The sequence below is a fragment of the Poecilia reticulata genome, chromosome 9, assembly GCF_904066995.2.
Source record: "Poecilia reticulata chromosome 9, P_reticulata-male-v2, whole genome shotgun sequence".
Taxonomy (NCBI): Eukaryota; Metazoa; Chordata; class Actinopteri; order Cyprinodontiformes; family Poeciliidae; genus Poecilia; species Poecilia reticulata.
In genome coordinates this window covers 11,875,920-11,894,142 of record NC_088838.1, presented here as the reverse complement: position 1 = coordinate 11,894,142, position 18,223 = coordinate 11,875,920, and the positions used below count along the sequence as shown (strand labels likewise).

The 18,223-nt window shown below is 39.7% G+C and overlaps 2 protein-coding genes across 8 annotated transcripts in view; both read left to right on the top strand.

Moving 5' to 3' along the window:
• tmc1 (transmembrane channel-like 1) overlaps positions 1-4,285 on the top strand; it is a 36,554-nt gene extending 32,269 nt beyond the window's left edge. For 4 of the 5 annotated variants that reach the window (XM_081610545.1, XM_008419121.3, XM_008419117.3 and 1 more), the window contains 9 exons: positions 446-625; positions 700-852; positions 1,512-1,640; positions 1,719-1,786; positions 1,917-2,156; positions 2,240-2,365; positions 2,776-2,854; positions 3,223-3,358; positions 4,074-4,285. In XM_081610545.1, coding sequence (XP_081466671.1) covers positions 446-625; positions 700-852; positions 1,512-1,640; positions 1,719-1,786; positions 1,917-2,156; positions 2,240-2,365; positions 2,776-2,854; positions 3,223-3,358; positions 4,074-4,285 — 1,323 coding nt within the window. Of the gene's footprint in view, positions 1-445; positions 626-699; positions 853-1,511; positions 1,641-1,718; positions 1,787-1,916; positions 2,157-2,219; positions 2,366-2,775; positions 2,855-3,222; positions 3,359-4,073 lie in introns of those variants that run through there. The other variant, XR_014088874.1, reaches the window with a different exon arrangement.
• Positions 4,286-6,999: 2,714 nt separating this feature from the next.
• On the top strand, positions 7,000-15,372 carry tmc2b (transmembrane channel-like 2b). 3 transcript variants are annotated; one of them, XM_017306609.2, is made up of 20 exons: positions 7,000-7,095; positions 7,194-7,235; positions 7,605-8,181; positions 8,640-8,795; positions 9,237-9,327; positions 9,412-9,493; positions 9,575-9,681; positions 9,771-9,869; positions 10,439-10,581; positions 10,651-10,798; positions 10,945-11,139; positions 11,221-11,400; positions 12,001-12,159; positions 12,287-12,415; positions 12,835-12,902; positions 13,125-13,364; positions 13,799-13,921; positions 14,161-14,239; positions 14,325-14,451; positions 14,535-15,372. In XM_017306609.2, exons 1-20 carry the CDS (start codon positions 7,050-7,052, stop codon positions 14,735-14,737), a joined length of 2,994 nt encoding a protein of 997 aa, XP_017162098.2. In that variant the 5' UTR covers positions 7,000-7,049; the 3' UTR covers positions 14,738-15,372. The 3 variants fall into 3 exon arrangements, with proteins under 3 accessions (XP_017162098.2, XP_008417347.2, XP_008417348.2); XM_008419125.3 differs by having other exon boundaries at positions 8,637-8,795; XM_008419126.3 differs by lacking the exon at positions 14,535-15,372 and having other exon boundaries at positions 8,637-8,795; positions 14,136-14,239; positions 14,325-14,421.
• The last annotated feature ends 2,851 nt before the right edge of the window (positions 15,373-18,223 follow it).

Sequence of the window (18,223 nt, the reverse complement as noted above, 5' to 3'; positions counted from 1 at the left end):
GGATTAGATCAAATAATGCAGGAAAATTGTGTTAGAAAAATTTGACTCAGGCTACTGTTCTTTTTTTTAAACACATTTCTTTATTGTTTTTTATTTATAAGTGTGAGCTCACTGCTGAATATTTGATTTAATTCTGTAGTTGATGCCATATCAAGAGATCTAACTTAACAGAATAATGAAAATCAAGCAGCAAGAGGATTTTAGTGTTATGCATAAACTTAATATTTGTCAGGCTCATCCACTAACGAGTTGAATAGCTGCAACGATATTTTTGCCTATTTTATTTGCTTTACAGGTATTATAAAGGCAACTTGCATTACAATTTGAACACAGTGTTATCCAAAGAGGAAGTGGTACAGTTACCACACACAGACTAAGTCATAGTGAAGAATTTGATGGAAACGTGTGATAAGATTTTCTCTGTGGCTGTCTTTGGGTCTCTCAGGTGAATATGGTCATGTCGTTACTGGGAATGTTTTGCCCCATGCTGTTTGACGTCATCAGCACTCTGGAGAACTACCACCCCCGTGTCGCCTTGCAGTGGCAGCTGGGTCGCATCTTTGCCCTTTTCCTAGGGAACCTCTACACCTTCATCATCGCACTGATGGATGCGATCAACCTTAAAGTGAGGGTCTGTGAGTCTGATCGTATGAAATTGTTTTTCGTACAACATGATTCATCACAGAATGTCTTTCACAGAGGAAAGAGGAGAAAGTAGTAAAGTATAACATTACTATGTGGGAAGCGAGTCTTTATAACGGCACAGGATCAGAAAACAGCACTGCTCCGCCCATCACCATCCACCCTGCTGATGTGCCAAGAGGGCCCTGCTGGGAGACGATGGTGGGGCAGGTCAGACTGCATGTGTGTGTTTGAACTATTATGCAAGCCTGATATGGTTGCTGCTCCAGCTTGTTATTATATTAAGTGGGCAGGCATTATTTAAGGATGTTGGAACAAATGAAAAACAAATCAGAAAGCAAGAATTTTAATAATACTTAACAGATTAATCTTCCAAAGATTATTCGTTTAGTTCAACCATTTGTTCTGATTTTAAGTTACAGTGTATACACCAGTGGAGAGCCACTTTTAATACACTTATTTAACAGTTATTTATCATGGTTTACGTGAATTAAACTGTAAATTTTACGCACATTTGCAAAAAATATTAAAGGCTGTTGTAGCGCTCTCCAGTAGCAGTCTTTTTAAAATTTTGTCACATATGTGGACCTTTTGGCTACTTTTCAGGATACCAAGTTTAGACAAGCACAATACTAAAGGATTTGACATGTTTTAAGTTCATTTTTATATAACCAAAAATTGTGGTTCTAAAGTTTTGAGATATGAAAAAGTTAACATGGTGTGAATTTCTTTAACATTGTTTGCATTTAAGAAAACTAATCAATGTTGACTGCTGAAACAGACATATGGACATTTAACTTTTTGATTAACCCTCATTTAAGATAAGCATTATTATTATATGCTTTACATTTGTTTACGCCGTCATGCAGGAGTTTGTTCGCCTGATTATATCTGACACGATGACGACTTACATTACGTTGCTGATTGGAGATTTCCTGAGAGCTGTGCTCGTTCGTTTTCTGAACCACTGCTGGTGTTGGGACCTGGAGGCTGGATTTGTGAGTCGACTTTTTCATAAAATATAATTACATTTTATTTCAAGTCTATAACTGTGTTGTGTCCGACTCTTCTAAAAGCCTTCGTACTCTGAGTTTGATGTCAGTGGAAATGTCCTGGGGCTTATCTTCAACCAAGGAATGATATGGTGAGAAGGAAACAGTTTTATTTGTCAGCAGCACTGACTTCATTTGGTCTAGTACTGTGAGAAACATAAGGAAGGACGATAAAAAAAAAAAAACTAACTAAAAATGACTGGGTCTTACCTCCCCATGCAGGATGGGTGCCTTCTATGCCCCCTGCCTGCCGGCTCTGAACCTCCTGCGGCTCCATGTGTCCATGTACCTGCAGTGCTGGGCTGTGATGTGCTGCAATGTTCCACAGGAACGGGTCTTTAAAGCCTCGGGCTCCAACAACTTCTACATGGCCATGTTGCTGGTCATCCTCTTCCTTTCCACTCTACCGGCCATTTACACCATTGTAACCATCCCCCCTTCATTTGACTGCGGACCTTTCAGGTACCGATTAAGATTGAGGGGTTTGCCGCGTCCTTTCTGAAATTCCTTGTGTTTCTTTCTCAGTTGCCGTCATGTCTTCACAGTGGCAAGAACAGGATGTTTGATGTTATCCAAGAGACGCTGGAGTCCGACTTCCCAGCCTGGTTTAGTAAAGTGTTCAGCTATGCATCCAACCCTGGGCTAGTGCTACCCTTTATATTGCTCATGGTGTAAGTCACCATCCGAATTTAGTGTTTATACAGTACAGACCAGAAATGTAAATACAGTCATCACGGATATGAATGTGATATAAACTGTTCAGCTTTTAATGATTAATTTGAATAATTTTTTTCTTGAAGTTTCTCTAATTCAGAGAGGAACTTCGAAATTATCCATACAATCGCAAAAACACACATAGACTGTGTTGTAAAAAAGCATTTTCTCATTCTTTTTTTTACATTTTTTTATTTTTTTATTGCTTTTGCACTGAAATGCTTAAAATCATAAGCAAAAAGGAATTACTGTAGTTGGTCTTTTTCCTGCAACTGTAAATTCAGTTTTAAAAATGTTCAGACGTTTTTCTACTGGGACATGTTTTGGTGCTTCAGCATTGACGATCTACTGCTGTTTTATTTTTCAGATTGGCCATTTATTACTTGCAGTCCACATCCAAAAGCTACAAAGAAGCAAACGTGGAACTGAAGAAGAAACTCCAGATGGTAGATCATTTTGTTCTCCTCACATCATATGGTTTAGATTTCATTTTGAATGCATAGAAATTAAGTTTAGTCAAGTAATGAGACTGAATTAGGTAATTTTATTCACCAAAGATGTGATTTAATCTTACAATATTAATGTTTGTTTTACCGTTTTTTTCTAACACTGAAGCTAGCACCGTATATTGGCGTTGTAACAGTATTGAGTGCATTAGAATGATCACACCAGCAGAGGGCAGCAGAGTAAAAACTCAAACTGCATCAATCCCAGAGCTGTGCTAAACTGTAGCTTCACACATGTACTGCATACAGTAGTAGAATGTGCAGCTAAAGCATTTATGGTCTGAATTAACTGAGCGCTATTTTCCAAGCAAAATGAAGAAAACAAGAAAAAGAATAAACAAGCTGCGCTCAAAGCTCAGATGGATCTGGAGGAAGCCAGAAAGTCAGCATCTCAGACTGCGGAGCATCAGAGGAACAACAATGCTTCAGTTCAAAGACGAGAGGGTGAGAACGCCAAATCAACATGACAAGATGGACAGAAATATCACGAGGGAATATTTTAAACAGGAAAATAAAAACCGACTTTGTGTACTTTAGAAATGCACAGAAAGTGGTTTTGGTAGCGGATTTAGTAGCTGTAAAAATTCATGCAATGTGTAAACTAGCATCTTAGTTCCAATGTCTTAATGTGTTATCAAATTAGTTGCGTAACCTTCGGTTTGAATGCAGGTTCAGAGAAATGTATGGTTCAGATCTTATGAGGTGGGGTTATGTGGAGTTAAACTCAGCAGTCAGTGATTTAACTGAAGTTTTAACCATTTCAGTTTGGAGAAGTAAGGAGGCCTCAACAATGCCATTGTTTGATGGCTTTAAAGATGGAGTAATTATTCAAATTCAAAACAAACTTTATTGATCCCAGAAGGAAATTAAATGAAGCGATATTCTGAAATATGAACCAACCCCTACATTTAATTATTAATCGGAAATACTACAACAGAAAACCAGTAAGTGAAAATAAAACTCTAGTGGGTTGCACTTAGCTAACAATTTAATAACTCTCCACATCTGGTGCAATTAAACAGCAGAATAATGGCTTATGTTTAATTTAGTTGTGGGATGACACTGTTTCCTACACTTCAATTAGCATAACCCTGCAAAAACCTAAAATCTGTCTAAATAATATGCACATTCTTTGTTTTTTTAATTTTTTTCTCTGCAGATGATGAAGAAATCGACAACAAAAATCAAAGGATGTATCATGGGCGCAACCCTTCTCTGTCTGCTGGTGACAGAGAACCACAATTCTCAGCGAGAGGCCCTGGTCCCAGAAATGGCCATAATGGCAACCATGGGAACCCAAGATACCTTCCTGGTTTCCGTCAGCAAAGTGAGCCCAGGATGTGCAGGGTGCCGAGTCTGGAGAGACACTGAGAGAACAAAGACAGAAGCTGTAGCCAAGTAACTTATTTACCTGGGACCTGGAAAAAGAAAACACTTAAACGGAGGCAGTTAGTGTGATAATCTATCTTAGAATTAGTTTCTGTTGAAAACTGAACAATAATTAAAAATTTCTGTATCTATCTATCTCTATCTATATATATATCAATATATGTGTCCTGGTCTAGCTTGCATTTTCTAAAAGGTCAGCTCTGAACAGTAAGAAGGACAAAACAGGGATTTTGGGCTGATTTACACACCAAAATCTCTTTTGTTGGGAGGTGGATGGAAGGTGCATGCATGTGGGCGGTAGACTGTGTGCATTGGCATTGGGAAAATAACAATTTCTAATATTCACTTAGGGACATGAATCAAGAATATTAAAACTTGTCCAGTTGTCTCCAACTCACCACCTAAATCTTAGCCTGACCTCATCAGTCAGACAGTTTACAGCCATTGAGACAGAAGATAAAATGAACTGATTCCGGCTTTTTAAGTGATATTAAGGTGCTGCATGTCCCTCGTTCACTGTAGATCAGGTAACATTGTAGAGTAAGGGGGCAGTAATAATAATAATAATAAAAGAAAAACGGGACATTTTAGACTATTTTTGTAAATATGTATAAATTCTCATGGTATAAATACTTTTGTAAGGTAGACAGTCAGTAAATCTTCCACCGAGACCTGATGGGACCCTGTTATTTGAGCTTTAGTTGCATACAGTTTTGAACTTGAGCTGAGTTTTGAAATAAGAGAGCTGTGTGTTGGAAGGTTCCCCACTGAGGAAAAAGTGCTGAATCTCAATCCGGTAAGACAACCGTTAATATGAAATCCTCCTACTTCGTTGCTCGGGATAAATCCATTGCAAGCAAGCATTAATTATTGACGCTGTTTTTATCTGCGATCCGCTGACTGACAGTCTGCCGCTCATGAGGAAAGAGGAGCCACAGACTGCCAGTCATGTCCTTTAATGAAGTTGGAAGAGACATATTAATGGTATTAATTAGCATTGTTTGTGTGGTGGAGACGAGCCTTAATGTTACAGGAGAAGAAGAGGAGGAGCCACTGTTAATCTCAGTGACATCAACCCTCCGATGGCCCCTCTATCACCGTCCTACTGGGGTTAAGTTCTGGCTCCCTCCCAGTCTCAGTTCAGACTGCTCCAATGTGACAGGAAACTTAGCCTTGACAGATTGCACATTACCGGATGTCTTGGTTTCCTGTAACGAAGAGAGGAGGGGTTGTGCAAACACTGATTTTACAGCTTAGATGCTGTCCTGCTTTGTGTGCGAGAGGTCAGATCAGTACGAGCGAGTGAATGAGTCTCGACACCAAATCCATACGTTCTACAGAAATAATGAGAAAGGCTGACGCAGAAGAGAGCTTGAGGCTTGTAGGAGGTGGAAAACCATATGGAGGGAGGTGGATTAGTCTCAATTCCAAAGCTTCATCTTTTCTTTCAGATGCAAGCCATCAACTCATTGCTTCTGTTTGTTAGCTGTATGGCAGCCAGCAGCTCCTGTTTCCTCCTGCATTTTTAAATAGGTGGTGTTTAAAACAAAACAAAACAAAAAAATGTCCCGGTCTAGCTTGCATTTTCTAAAAGGTCAGCTCTGATGAACAGTAAGAAGGCACACAGGTGAGCGGTGCTTTGTGCTGTTCAGAAGTGCTCTCTGTCTAATCTGTCTGAGCTTGAGGTGTTTTGCAAGAAAAGAGGTCAAATATTTCAGACTCTGGGTGTGCAAAACCGCTAGAGCCCATGTTTCATTTTCCTCCCACCTCACAATTACCAACTGCTTTGTTTTGGTCTGTCACATAAAATGCAAGAAGGATTTGGTTGTAACATAAAAGGCTCTAGGAGTGTGTACACATCAGAAAATGACTGACAGCAAATTTGGCAGAGTTAAATCAGCACTGCGCCGAGTCTATTTGGTCCTTCTCAGAATTGGTATTAATTTAACTCTTCCAGAGTTATTTCCATAAGCGACTGAATAATTTTAACTCTTGAAATAGTCCAAACCACTCAGTTTCTTGTTGAAATAACTCTGAAATAGTTAAATTAATATAAATTCTGAGATGGAGAAAATAGACTTGGCACAGTGTTGATCTAACTATAAGAAATTTCCCTTATAGAGCTAATTATGAATGAAGTCACAGTCTGACTGGAGTAAAACGTCACCTGCTTGTTCGGCTGGCACTTTTTCCAAGTATTCCATTTGTTTCCCCTCTTGATCAGGATTACCTAATGTTTAATGCATTTTGCCCTGTTTTTCTACAAGGTGTCACCTTTCTAACAGCAAGCATGAGTGCTTGGTGTCTGAGCAGCTTTGATATGAGGACATTGTCTATGTCTCTACTAGGTGAAAAGTACTAAGAGTACTAACAGTCTGAAGTTTGAAGTTTTTCCTGTTGAGAATCAATAAACGTGACGACTTAGTGACTCTATATCCTCCCCTGTCTCTGTGGTGTAGTATCCACTGACGTTTTGATTGACAGGTCCATTGTCTGACAGACTGTGTTTCCTCCTCTGGCTCCCTTTCGTCATCCAATGGGCTTGGAGCCTCTAACGGTTACCAAGGATCCCCCGAGTTGAAACGACTCTAACTCTAGCACACCCGCTCCTGCTGATGTGTGCAGTTGTGAAAAGTGGCATGTTGACCCTGCGACCTCCCTCATAAATGGTCAGGATTCAAGTTTGGATGTAAGAGTTGACAGGAGGAGAAGAAGAAACAAACAACTCAAAAACAGCTCAGGAAAAATGCCTCCGAAGAGGAGAAACAATGACATAGTTGATGTTGAAAATGGTGAGAGAAATGTTGTCCTTATATTTACTGATAGCACTAAATTATAAAAGCATGTCTCTTATTGTAACTTGTGTTGGATTATTTTAATTTTTTCCCAGTTGGGATGGATGTGGATGCCGAGCCTGACAGTGACAGCGAAGGTGAGTGATTCAAGATCAGTTCTACTGAGGTGAAGAGACAAGAATGGCAATATCAGTCTAATCTGCTTTAAGACAGAAAACATATAGTTACTAAAAATAACTGTACTTCTTCATTTGCATGTTTTTGTCTATTTGATAGTCATAGTTGTTGGTGCCAACAGTAGTGCAGCCAGTAATTTTTTATTAAAAATAATGTTTTCTGAATTTTTGATTTTTAAGAATATATAACAGTAATAAAAGTCAAATGCATTTATGGTGCCTACATATTTTTCTGCAACTCTACTAATATTTTATTGATAGGAAATGACTCTAAACTGGTACGGCATTGCAAATCTCAATTACTAACAATAAACAGTTTTTGTTTTACAGAAGAGGCAAGGAGGAAAAGTCGAAACAGGAGATCTAAGTTGCAACGTAAAGCCAAGCAAGTCAGTGAAGATGAGGATGAGGATGAGGAGGACGAGGCACCCCGACGACGAGGACGAAGGAAGCTAACCAAGACAGATGATGATGATGATGAGGACGAGACCCCTCAAAGACGAGGACGAAGGAAGCTGACAAAGACAGATGACGAGGACGATGATGAGGACGAGACCCCTCAAAGACGAGGACGAAGGAAGCTGACAAAGACAGATGACGAGGACGAGGACGAGACCCCTCAAAGACGAGGACGGAGGAAGACAACCAAAACCCAGGACAGTGACGAAGACGATGAGAGAGAGAAACGAAAGGCAGCAGCAAGAAAAGGATCAAAAGCCTCCAGGAAGGTAATCCTCCAGGAGCAGAGCGATGACGAAAGTGAGGAAGACAAAGGGAGAGGAAAAAAATCTGGGAGAGCTGTGTCCAAAAAGGAGAAGGAGGAGCAGAATAACGACAAGAAGGGAAACAAGAAAGGAAAAGATGAGGAGAATAAGGACAAGGAAAAGAAGAACAAAAAGTCAAGCAGGTGCAAATGTCTTTCCTCTGCATGATTGAGGCTGCTTTCTGCATGTAGCCTTTATATTCCTCAAACAAAGCTAGTAGATGGTTACTGAAACACTGTAGTAACAGTAAGTGAGTAATATCTTAAACAAAACAAATCCCATAAATAAATTTCTTATCTATGCAGTTAATATTTTTAACATCAGTTAGAGGACCATAACAGGAGCTGCAAGAACAAGGTCGTTTCTGCTCGCCAGAATAAAAGAGAAGGCGTTTGCCAGCTCTCTCTTGACTGATATAGTTTCAAGCTGCCACTCATTAAGTTTTACACACACAAAAAATTCCCATCTCGAAACAACTTTCAGAAAGTTGTTTCTGTGACCTTTGAAACTTAGTTACTCCAGTGTGGTGGAAATTTTGGACTAATCTTTCTGAATTCTGCCAAGTTCACCGCAGGAGACATCTATGTACCTTTTTCAGCAGCGGCTCCTCCTCTTCTTCATCCGCCGACTCGGACGAAGAATCATTGTCAGAGGGAGAGATTGCAGCCCTGAAGGAGCAGGTGGAGGAAAAGAAGAAGCTGATTGCTACGTTGAGGAACAAACCGTGGCGCATGAAGAAGAGGCTCTTGCTGCTCAAGTAAAGAGAAAAGCTCAACCAGTTGACTGAAATCCCATTTCTGTTTTCTAGGTTATAGAAAACAGAAATGTTTTCTATAACATTTCTGTTTTCTAGAGGTCCCAGAGAGTGTGACCTCTCTGTCACACTCTCTGGGAGTGTGACAGAGAGGTCTGGGTTTGTGTTTATGCAGAGATCAGCCAGGACAGGTTTGCCCAAAAGAAGTGTGACAGAAGAGAAGCTATAACTTTGTCATGAACTTGTTTAATGCATGTTGTTGTGGTTGACTCAATTCATGGACTTCAAAACATCATTAATCAGTAAACAACCTCAGACTTGTCTGTACACCTTGTTTACTCTGACCATTACAATTAAAAGTGGAGTGTTTTTTTTTCTTTTTTTTCCTTAATGGAGGACATAATTTGATTCAAAAAAAATTTTCCCCCTTGATTGGACAAACAGGGAGGCCCAGGATTTTGTTGAAAAGTTCGAAGGAGCTCTAGGAAAAGGGAAAGGAAGGAGACTGTATGCTTTCAAAGTCATGATGACAAAGGTAAAACAATTTGCATATTGTAAGCAATAACAGATAGTCTTTGTGGAAAATGAAGTTAAACTGTCCAAAACTTTTCTCCCCTAGAAACTAATCAAATTTAATAGGGATTTTGAGAACTTCAAGACGGCCTGTATACCCTGGGAGAGGAAGATAAAGGAAGTAGAAAGTTAGTACCAAAGCTCTAGTTTCTCTAAAAGTCCTCCTCTAGTGTCTTTCTGAGGCAGATTTCATCTTTGCACAACCACAGGTCACTTTGGATCTTCAGTCGCGTCATACTTCCTTTTTTTGAGGTGGATGTATGGTTTAAATCTGGTCCTCTTTGGGTTCATGTTTGGCCTGGTGGTGATCCCTGAGGTAGGACTTTCTCCTCTCAGTCCTTGTTGGCAAATGAGAGTTTCACTATAAATGCTCTAAGCTCTCTTTATGTTCTCCTTTCCGTTTAGGTTCTTATGGGTCTTCCATACGGGTCAATTCCCAGGAAAACTGTCCCCAGAGATGAAGAGGATTCAGCTATGGACTTCTCTGTCCTCTTAGACTTTGGGGTGAGCATATTTGCTCCATTCCTACATTTCTATGGCAAAACAAGTTGCTGAGTTAACAAAAGAAAAAAAAAGAAAAAACTGCCTTCCAACTTTGAAATTTGATTATCAAATTACTTTAGATTAGACTAGACTAGTGTTTGCATGTCTTCTGTAAGTCTGTTTTGGATAATTTAATATCTTCTGCCATTATCTTCTGTTGTGGTAGCAGCATCAGGTCTATAAGGAAGGCTGGTTCTACCCCTGTGGAGATTATTGTATAAAGAAGGATTCTTCATAAAATGAGGAACACTATGATTTAAATTTGAACATCCTCATCATGAGACTGTAATACAAAAATAGTGTCTTCAGTAAGGGGCTTCAAAGAGCCACTGTAACATGGATCGCTGCAAGAGATTCTTCCTGCGCCTGCAACAGCTCTCTGAAGAAAGCTGTAAAGTACAAACTGATCACACTAGCAGTGATTCAAAAGTATTTTTATTGGTGGTTAAGGTTAATTTCTTTTTTTTAATCTCCTTGTGCAGTAGAATTGTGTATTTTTGCTTTTGAGTTTATGTTCCTGTCTTCAACAGGGTTACTGCAAATATTCAGTTCTATTCTACGGATTCTACAACAACGATCGAAGCATCGGGGTTCTGCAGTTCAAACTTCCTCTGTCGTACCTCCTCACGAGTGTCGGCATTTTCGGATACAGCTTGTTGGTTGTCATCAGAACGTATGCAATAGGTTAACATGCACCATTGTTAGGAGTGCAGATGATGGCTTACGGCTGTTATTTTCTCAGGATGGCTCGTAACGCGAACGAAGGAGGAGACGGGGGAGACGAGGGAGAGTTCATCTTCAGCTGGAAAATGTTCACCAGCTGGGACTATCTGATAGGAAACCCCGAGACTGCGGACAACAAGTACGCCTCCATTACCACCAGCTTCAAGGTTGGCAGCTGTGTCCTACCAAATAAAACATTTCAAAATGCCAAAGCGTCTAGGTCTTTTGAGATGTGTAGTGTCCCCAGAGATGAAAATGTTTCAGGTGGGAGACAGGTTTACTGCACATTTGACGCTATTTATCCGTTTTCTAGGAATCTATTGTGGACGAACAGGAGAACCAGAAAGATGAGAATATCCACCTCCGACGTTTCCTCAGGGTTTTTGCAAACTTCCTAATCCTGTGCAGCCTTGGTGGCAGCGGGTATCTCATCTACTTTGTGGTGAAACGGTCTCAAGACTTTGCTAAGATGGACCCCAAAACGCTCACGTGGTTTGAAAACAATGAGGCAAGTCTACACGTAAATGTCCAAAGAACATGCGAGCAGCAGAGGAGATCAGTAATTAACCTCTCTCCTCTGGTGTATCAGGTGGAGTTTGTGATGTCACTGCTGGGGCTTGTGTGTCCTCCTCTATTTGAAACCATTGCCGAGTTGGAAGACTATCATCCTCGAATTGCCCTGAAATGGCAACTGGGACGCATCTTCGCCCTCTTCCTCGGAAATCTTTACACGTTTCTCTTTGCTCTCTTTGATGAGGTGAATGGAAAGGTACGTCGTACAAAAGACAGCAGAATTCATAAAAAATGAATTTTTCCACTAATCATTATAAATTCACTACAACAGAAAAACAATTCTGCAATGTGTGCAGATATTTTAAGATACTGTTTTTCTGTATTTAACTGAAATACTTAGTGGATAGTGAGTTCTAGTTTTTCATCATAACTTTGTGTTGTATACAGTATTACATAAAATCCCCCCAAAATAAGTGGACACACATTACCTGTACCTGTATACAGTGTTTCTTTAGCTATACAGCGGCGCCACTCTGTTAGGTAGACTTTTGATGTGGTGACTTTAAAGAATTACATATATGTCACATTGAGCAAAATGCTACAGTACATATTGACAGTTTGAAATGTAGAATAGCAACTTTCTAGCTAGTTTAATTAGTATTACTATTGTTAACAAGAATTAATGGAAAAACCTTTAAAACATCAGTTTTGCCTGCATAATGCTATGTCGGGATGTAGTTTGTTTTAGAAATCACATTAAACTTGCAAAAGAAAAAGAAAGTTTAACAATGCTTAGCTCACATTTGCGCTGTGAGCTAAGCTAACTAAAAATGGTTTGTCTTGGTTGCATTTTTAGCTGGAAACTGAAAAATCTATCAAGAACGCCACCGAATGGGCTTTACATGAATACTACGCCAACTACAGCTCGTTCTACAACACCACAAATGTGCCTCCTCCGAATGTGGCCCCCGCTGATGTCATCAGGGGCCCCTGCTGGGAGACTGCCGTTGGAAGAGTCAGCACTGACATTATGCGTTGTTCAATATTGATTTGAAGGCACGGACAAATGTCCTGCTTTCTCACAAGTATGACTTGCTGTCGACCTGATTGTTATACTGCTTTTGCCTCTTTTCCTGCTGCAGGAATTTGTGAAGCTAACTGTCTCAGATGTGCAGGTTACCTTTTTGACTATTCTGGTCGGTGACTTTCTACGTGCTTTCATTGTCCGCTTTCTCAATTACTGCTGGTGCTGGGACCTGGAGGCCGGATTTGTGAGTACCCACATGGGTCGCTACGTCAACGTGCCCTTTCATTTTTGCTTGTTTAGCTAACCAAAAGCGAGGTTTGTTTACATTTATTCCTGCATACTCATCTCCATTTGCATCTTTTTAATGCAGGAATCAGTACAACTTTCCTCAGTTAAATAGTTGTGCTTGTAAAACACAGTAAACATGGCAAAGTTTGCATTAGCTTTAATTGAACCTGATCTACAAAGTGACATCTAGCAAGAAAGGCGATCCTAAGCATTAGGGGTAACATGAGATTGAAATGAGATCTTAATTACAGGGAGGGAGATGAATGGAGGGAGACAGAGACTGAATGACAAAGGGAGCAGCAAATACAAAGTGTATTGACCTGCTGTTTTTTAATTCAGATCGATGTATTAATCTTGCTGTTGTGTTCATTCTAGCCTTCATATGGAGAGTTTGACATCAGCGGAAATGTCCTAGGGCTTGTATTTAATCAAGGAATGATATGGTAAATTCAATTAATCAATATATTAGGATGAGATCAAATTTGTTTATCTCTGGGAATGCATACTTCCTTAGACTTCCTTGCTGTATATACTGTTGCCTGTTGAAAACCACACGATGTTAAATATTTATTCTGAACTTGCTTTATTTAAATAAATAATTAGCTCAGTGTAAGCCGATAAACTCTTACAAAAAATAATGTGACCACATTTGCTGTCACCCACAGGATGGGCGCGTTTTATGCTCCTGGTCTAGTGGGCATAAACGTCCTGCGGCTCTTGACCTCTATGTATTATCAGTCCTGGGCAGTGATGGCGTGCAACGTCCCTCATGAGCGAGTTTTCAAAGCCTCACGGTCCAACAACTTCTACATGGGCATGCTGCTGCTGGTGCTGTTTCTCAGCCTGCTTCCTGTTGTGTACTCCATGATGACTCTGTCGCCTTCCTTTGACTGTGGACCTTTTAGGTAAGTAGATGTGTAGGGTAGTGGATAGAAATTAAATACAAGTTGCATTTGGGATTAGAGGTTTTTATAGTTCTGTTAAGGAAACGGTTCCGGTTATATGTACTTTGCTGACAGTTTATTAGGTGGCTCTGTTTGATTTTTCACTCAAATAGTGAATCAGCCAACAGCTAGCTAAAGTTTACAAAGAGCATCAAAATGAAGGGATAAAGGTGATGTAAGTAAGAAGCAGTCCCTTGTTCTACGCTTTGCCTCGCTTCAGCCCTTGGGAGCAGCAAATCTGAATTTAGAGTTAAATCAGGAAGCAATGATAGTTATTTACAGCAATCCTGAACTTTCCCACTTAGGTAATATTTAGATTTTTTTGCTTACTTAGCTGAGCCATTGATCTAAAGTGCAGTTTAACGATTGTACACTATTTCATGTTTTTTCTCCAGTGGCCAAGAGAAGATGTACGATGTGGTAATAGACACTATTCAGGCTATGCCAGCTTTTATTGGGAACATCTTTACATATGTCAGCAACCCTGGGCTCATCATGCCGGCTATCCTTCTTATGATGTAAGTAAACTTTCAATATAAATGAAATGCTGTTTTCTGTCTCTCAAATATAACTTGGGGTACTTTTAAGTTTGCACATATGATCTGACAGTGATGAACTGGAAAAATACAGACTTAGGGAAACCAATAAATAAATAAATAAAAAAAGACTTCTGTGCCTATTTTTGAGATTACAGTGTAATTACCTATAACTTTAGGCTAGCATGTTCTTTAGTTTACAGACTTTTACTGCTTCACAGACTGGCCATCTACTATTTGAACACAGTGTCAAAAGCATATCAACAAGCCAATACTGACTTGAAAAAGAAGATGCAGATGGTGAGCATTAGTGTGCTCTTGTGTACTTTTTTTCCTAAAGTGTTTTGCTTTGTTTGATTGTTTGCTAAACTGGTTAAAATTTCAGGCTCGGGACGATGAGAAGAATCGCAGGAACAACCAGGACAGCACCAATCAAGTGATGAAAGACTTGGAAGACCTGCTGCCTAACAAATCTCTTGCGCCGCCTCCCGTTGCGGAGGAGAAACCGCTCGGTACGCTGAACTTTTTAATGTGCATCCGTATTGCATATATTCAGATGTTTTTACCTTTTGTCTTGAATTATTTGTCTTTTCAGATATTATAATCGATAAGACTAGAACAACTAGAACAAAGCCAGGCACAGCAGGGAAAGGAGTAGAAGTGCAAAAGGAGGAATCACTGTCTGCCCCGAACCCCAGGCGCCCCGTGACCCGGGCCCCTGGGCCGAGAGGGGGCCCCCCTGGAAACATGAGGTCGCCTCAGCCCGAGGCTGGAAGAGGCAGAGGTCAGGGAAGATGATGAGCAGCAAAACAAAATTTAAGCGGCTCACCACAAATAACAGCCAATGGTAACATCACTTTCACGGTCACCAGAGGGAACTGTTGTGTCATTGGAGTAAGATACTTTTTTATTAACTACAAACTTTTGTACATTTGTAAATGGTGGAAATATTGATTGAACAAATGCAATAAAAGAACTAGCTATAACAATTCATCATACTGACTTTCAGATATTGTTAGTGAGCTGTGACTGCAGGTAGATTTCAAAAAGTGCAATGGAAACATGATCTGCTGAATTATACCAAAGCAATGAATGAAACAAATGGTAGAAAAATAAATGTTAACTTAATGTTGTTATTGTTTGTCTAGTTCTTGATAAACATGTGTTATTATCTGCTGTACTTTGTCCTGTTTCTTATCCCTGCTTCTGATCTGTTTCACCATTTGGTTTGCTTTGTCACTTGTCATTGTCCCAAATGTCTTCGTTTACGCTTATCTTGTTTCCTGCTCATCAGTAACCTGCGTCCTTTCACCTGATGAGTCTCATTCGCACACACGTTCGCATTTTAACACGGATGCAGATAAACATCCGCGTTAAAATGCCAGGTTGTTGTGATGAAAAAAATTAAGGCTGCAATAAATTATTTTATAGTTTTTCCATGTTTAATGTAGTATTTATTTTACAATTCAACAGAAAAACTAACATGCTGCAATACCTTGGTTATACAAGTCTGCAATATTAAATTAATATTTGGTTGAAGCACCACTTTATTGAATCTCAGCCTCTAATTTTGTTTGGTACACATCTAAAAACACTAGGTGAATCTTGTTAGCATAAAATAAAACTCAGTTGCTCTATAAGACTGTTGTAATATTTGCTCATCTGCACCTCTTTAGACAAAACCATAAAGGATCAAAAGAATCTCAACAAAAACTAAATTTTTCTCCAAAGATTTACTAAAAACACAAGACAGAAACTGTACCAGAACATCCCCAAGATGTGAACAGACTAAATGACGTGGGTTATTGTAAGCCAACACAGTACATGTATCATTTTGGCTAATATTAAAATTTTAGACCATTTTATCAATAACACAAAAGGAGCTGCAAGATTTTTTACAAGTATTAATTGTTCTAGATGTGACAATGATCTTCTGTATTCTCCATATCTTTGGATGGACTGCAGAGTTAGGATGAAGCTTTTTATTCCAAATTAAATGTCCAAGGCTGGCTAAATTTTCCTGAAACCTTGTCAGAGAATGTGCCGATCTGATGCAAACAAAATTGAACATTTGTTAATAATTCCCAGGGTATTATCACCAAAACGGATCTGACATTACTCAAACATAGTGCATCATGATCTGGGCTTACTTTACATTTTTGACCCACAATCTAAAGGTGTCTGTCAAAAAGCTGGAAATGTAGAGTGGTTTTAGTTTTTACCACCACATTTAGTCCAAGAATAGATTCAAACCAACCACAGAATTATCAGACATTTAATGCAACTTCCAAGACATGCCATTATGGATGGAGGCTAAAATATAAAAGTGCATTTCAAAGGAGTGCAGATGGTTCTCATGCTGGATTTCTTTGGACAGAGGGGCGTTTCTGCAGGAGGATCTTATGGGAACTAAAGGGGATATGAATCTCTCTTCTATCAGTAGAAAGCATTCTGCTAAACACATCAGAGATTTTGTCCTGTGTTGTTCTGCACAAGTGATAAATGAGGCTCCTATTGTTATTCAACTTGGAGGACACATTGAGGTACAATCAGTTTAAACCTGAAACTGAGAGAATTAAGCTTTCTGTAATGTAATTAGCAATGTGCGACAGACTGGCGACCTGTCCAGGGTGAACCCCGCCTCTCGCCCGAAACGTTGGCTGGAGATGGGCACCAGCAACCCTCCAACAAGGGTGCAAGAAAATGGATGGTAATTAGCAATGACCTCTGGATATTTTCTTCATATCTTTCTCTCCAGTTGACTCAGATTTCCAACAGTTCTCAGTTGTTCTTTATTATTATCTGTCAAAATAATATTTACCGTAAAAATTAAAAACGAAAACATGGAAGTCGGCTGTTTCCTTTGCAAATGTTCCTCTTAAGCCTAAATCGCACTCCATGTGTGTCCATCTACTTGCATGGAAAAGTTAATTAGGACTTCCCAGGGTGTAACTAGCTCTTTCATGTAACCCTTAAATGCCATTCCCATCAAGTAAACAGAAACGGTGCCAGAGGAAGTGCTGGCATCGGCAGAAGGTTAACACCAGAAGGTCAAAGGCTACAACCGGCACCGCAGAATTAGGCCGGCTCTGAACAGTGGAGCTGCACCAGTTTGTACGGAGACGAGGGCAGGCCGGGACAAACGTACCACCAGAGCTGAGCCTGGATCAAATTGGCTTAAAAAACCCCCTAAAAGCTGACATGGTAATAGAAATATTTTGTAGAAAGAGTTGCACGTATAACCACAGAGAACAGACTTTGGTTGACCCAAAAGATTTATACTGGTCAGAAACTGGTCGGTACTTTCTGAGCAGCACATTAAGAAAACCACAGTAAAGCCACCGTCACTGAAGACAAAATAAAAGTTACACCTCTGTCCAATGTGCCTTGCAAAAGTAAACACAGCCGTTTAACTGTTTTTCACTGTTATTCATGTTGCAACTTTGTTTAATTATAATTTTATGTTACAGGGCGGTGTGTTTAAGCAGTGCATAATTGCTAAGTGGAGTGTAAAGGACAACTGGTTTCATTAATACTTAATACAACTATCCTTCTCTTCTGTTACAGCTGCAAGGCTTCTAGACTTTATCGCGTTTGTACATTTACCGACTCAAATTTGTGCCAATTCTTCGTCTCAGGACAGCTGAAGATCAGTCAGATCGGACGGGGAGTGCAGTTCTTTTCAAAGAAAAAATGTCAAGTACACTCACAGAACTAACAGATTTTTTGAAGCAGATAAAACATAAAGCTGAAAAAAGCCCACAAGAGTAGCTCAAATGGGAAAAGAGTTAGCATATACTAAAATTTTCACAATTTATATCAAGATTTGTGTCTTTTCATGTGATGTCACACTGCTTTATTTGTGTGCTTGAACTTTTCACATTATGCTTATTTATAACAACAAGATTTAGTGTAGGTTATTTGATTTTTCACTTGAATTGAGAGGCATTCTAACACATTAATATACTTTAATCTAAACTATCCCAGGTAACGCTGCCTGTGTATTTAGGACTGTCCTGTTTCAAGGCAAATCCCTCCCACGTCTGTTTGACAGCTCACCCTGGCTCCCTGCAGTGAGCGTGTCTGTCAGAGCTGGGGATGGGACCAGGAGAGCACGATGGAGCAGCAGGTCAAAGGAGCCGTCGCTAGAGCTTACAGTGTTGGGCGACCTGCAGCTGAGCCTGAGCTAAAGTGACAGTTAGCTCAAGCTAAGAAAGAAGATAGAGGGGTGGGGGATGAACGGTGAGAGAACTAGATTTGGACAAAATATAAAATAAGTTGTAG

Bases quoted from the DNA above. Each gene is read 5' to 3' on its own strand.
- tmc2b (XM_008419125.3), top strand. From the start codon at position 7,050: ATGCCTCCGAAGAGGAGAAACAATGACATAGTTGATGTTGAAAATG. The intron at 10,582-10,650 runs GTATGCAATAGG...TTATTTTCTCAG, and splicing joins TTGTTGGTTGTCATCAGAAC to GATGGCTCGTAACGCGAACG. The intron at 11,140-11,220 runs GCAAGTCTACAC...CTGGTGTATCAG, and splicing joins CGTGGTTTGAAAACAATGAG to GTGGAGTTTGTGATGTCACT.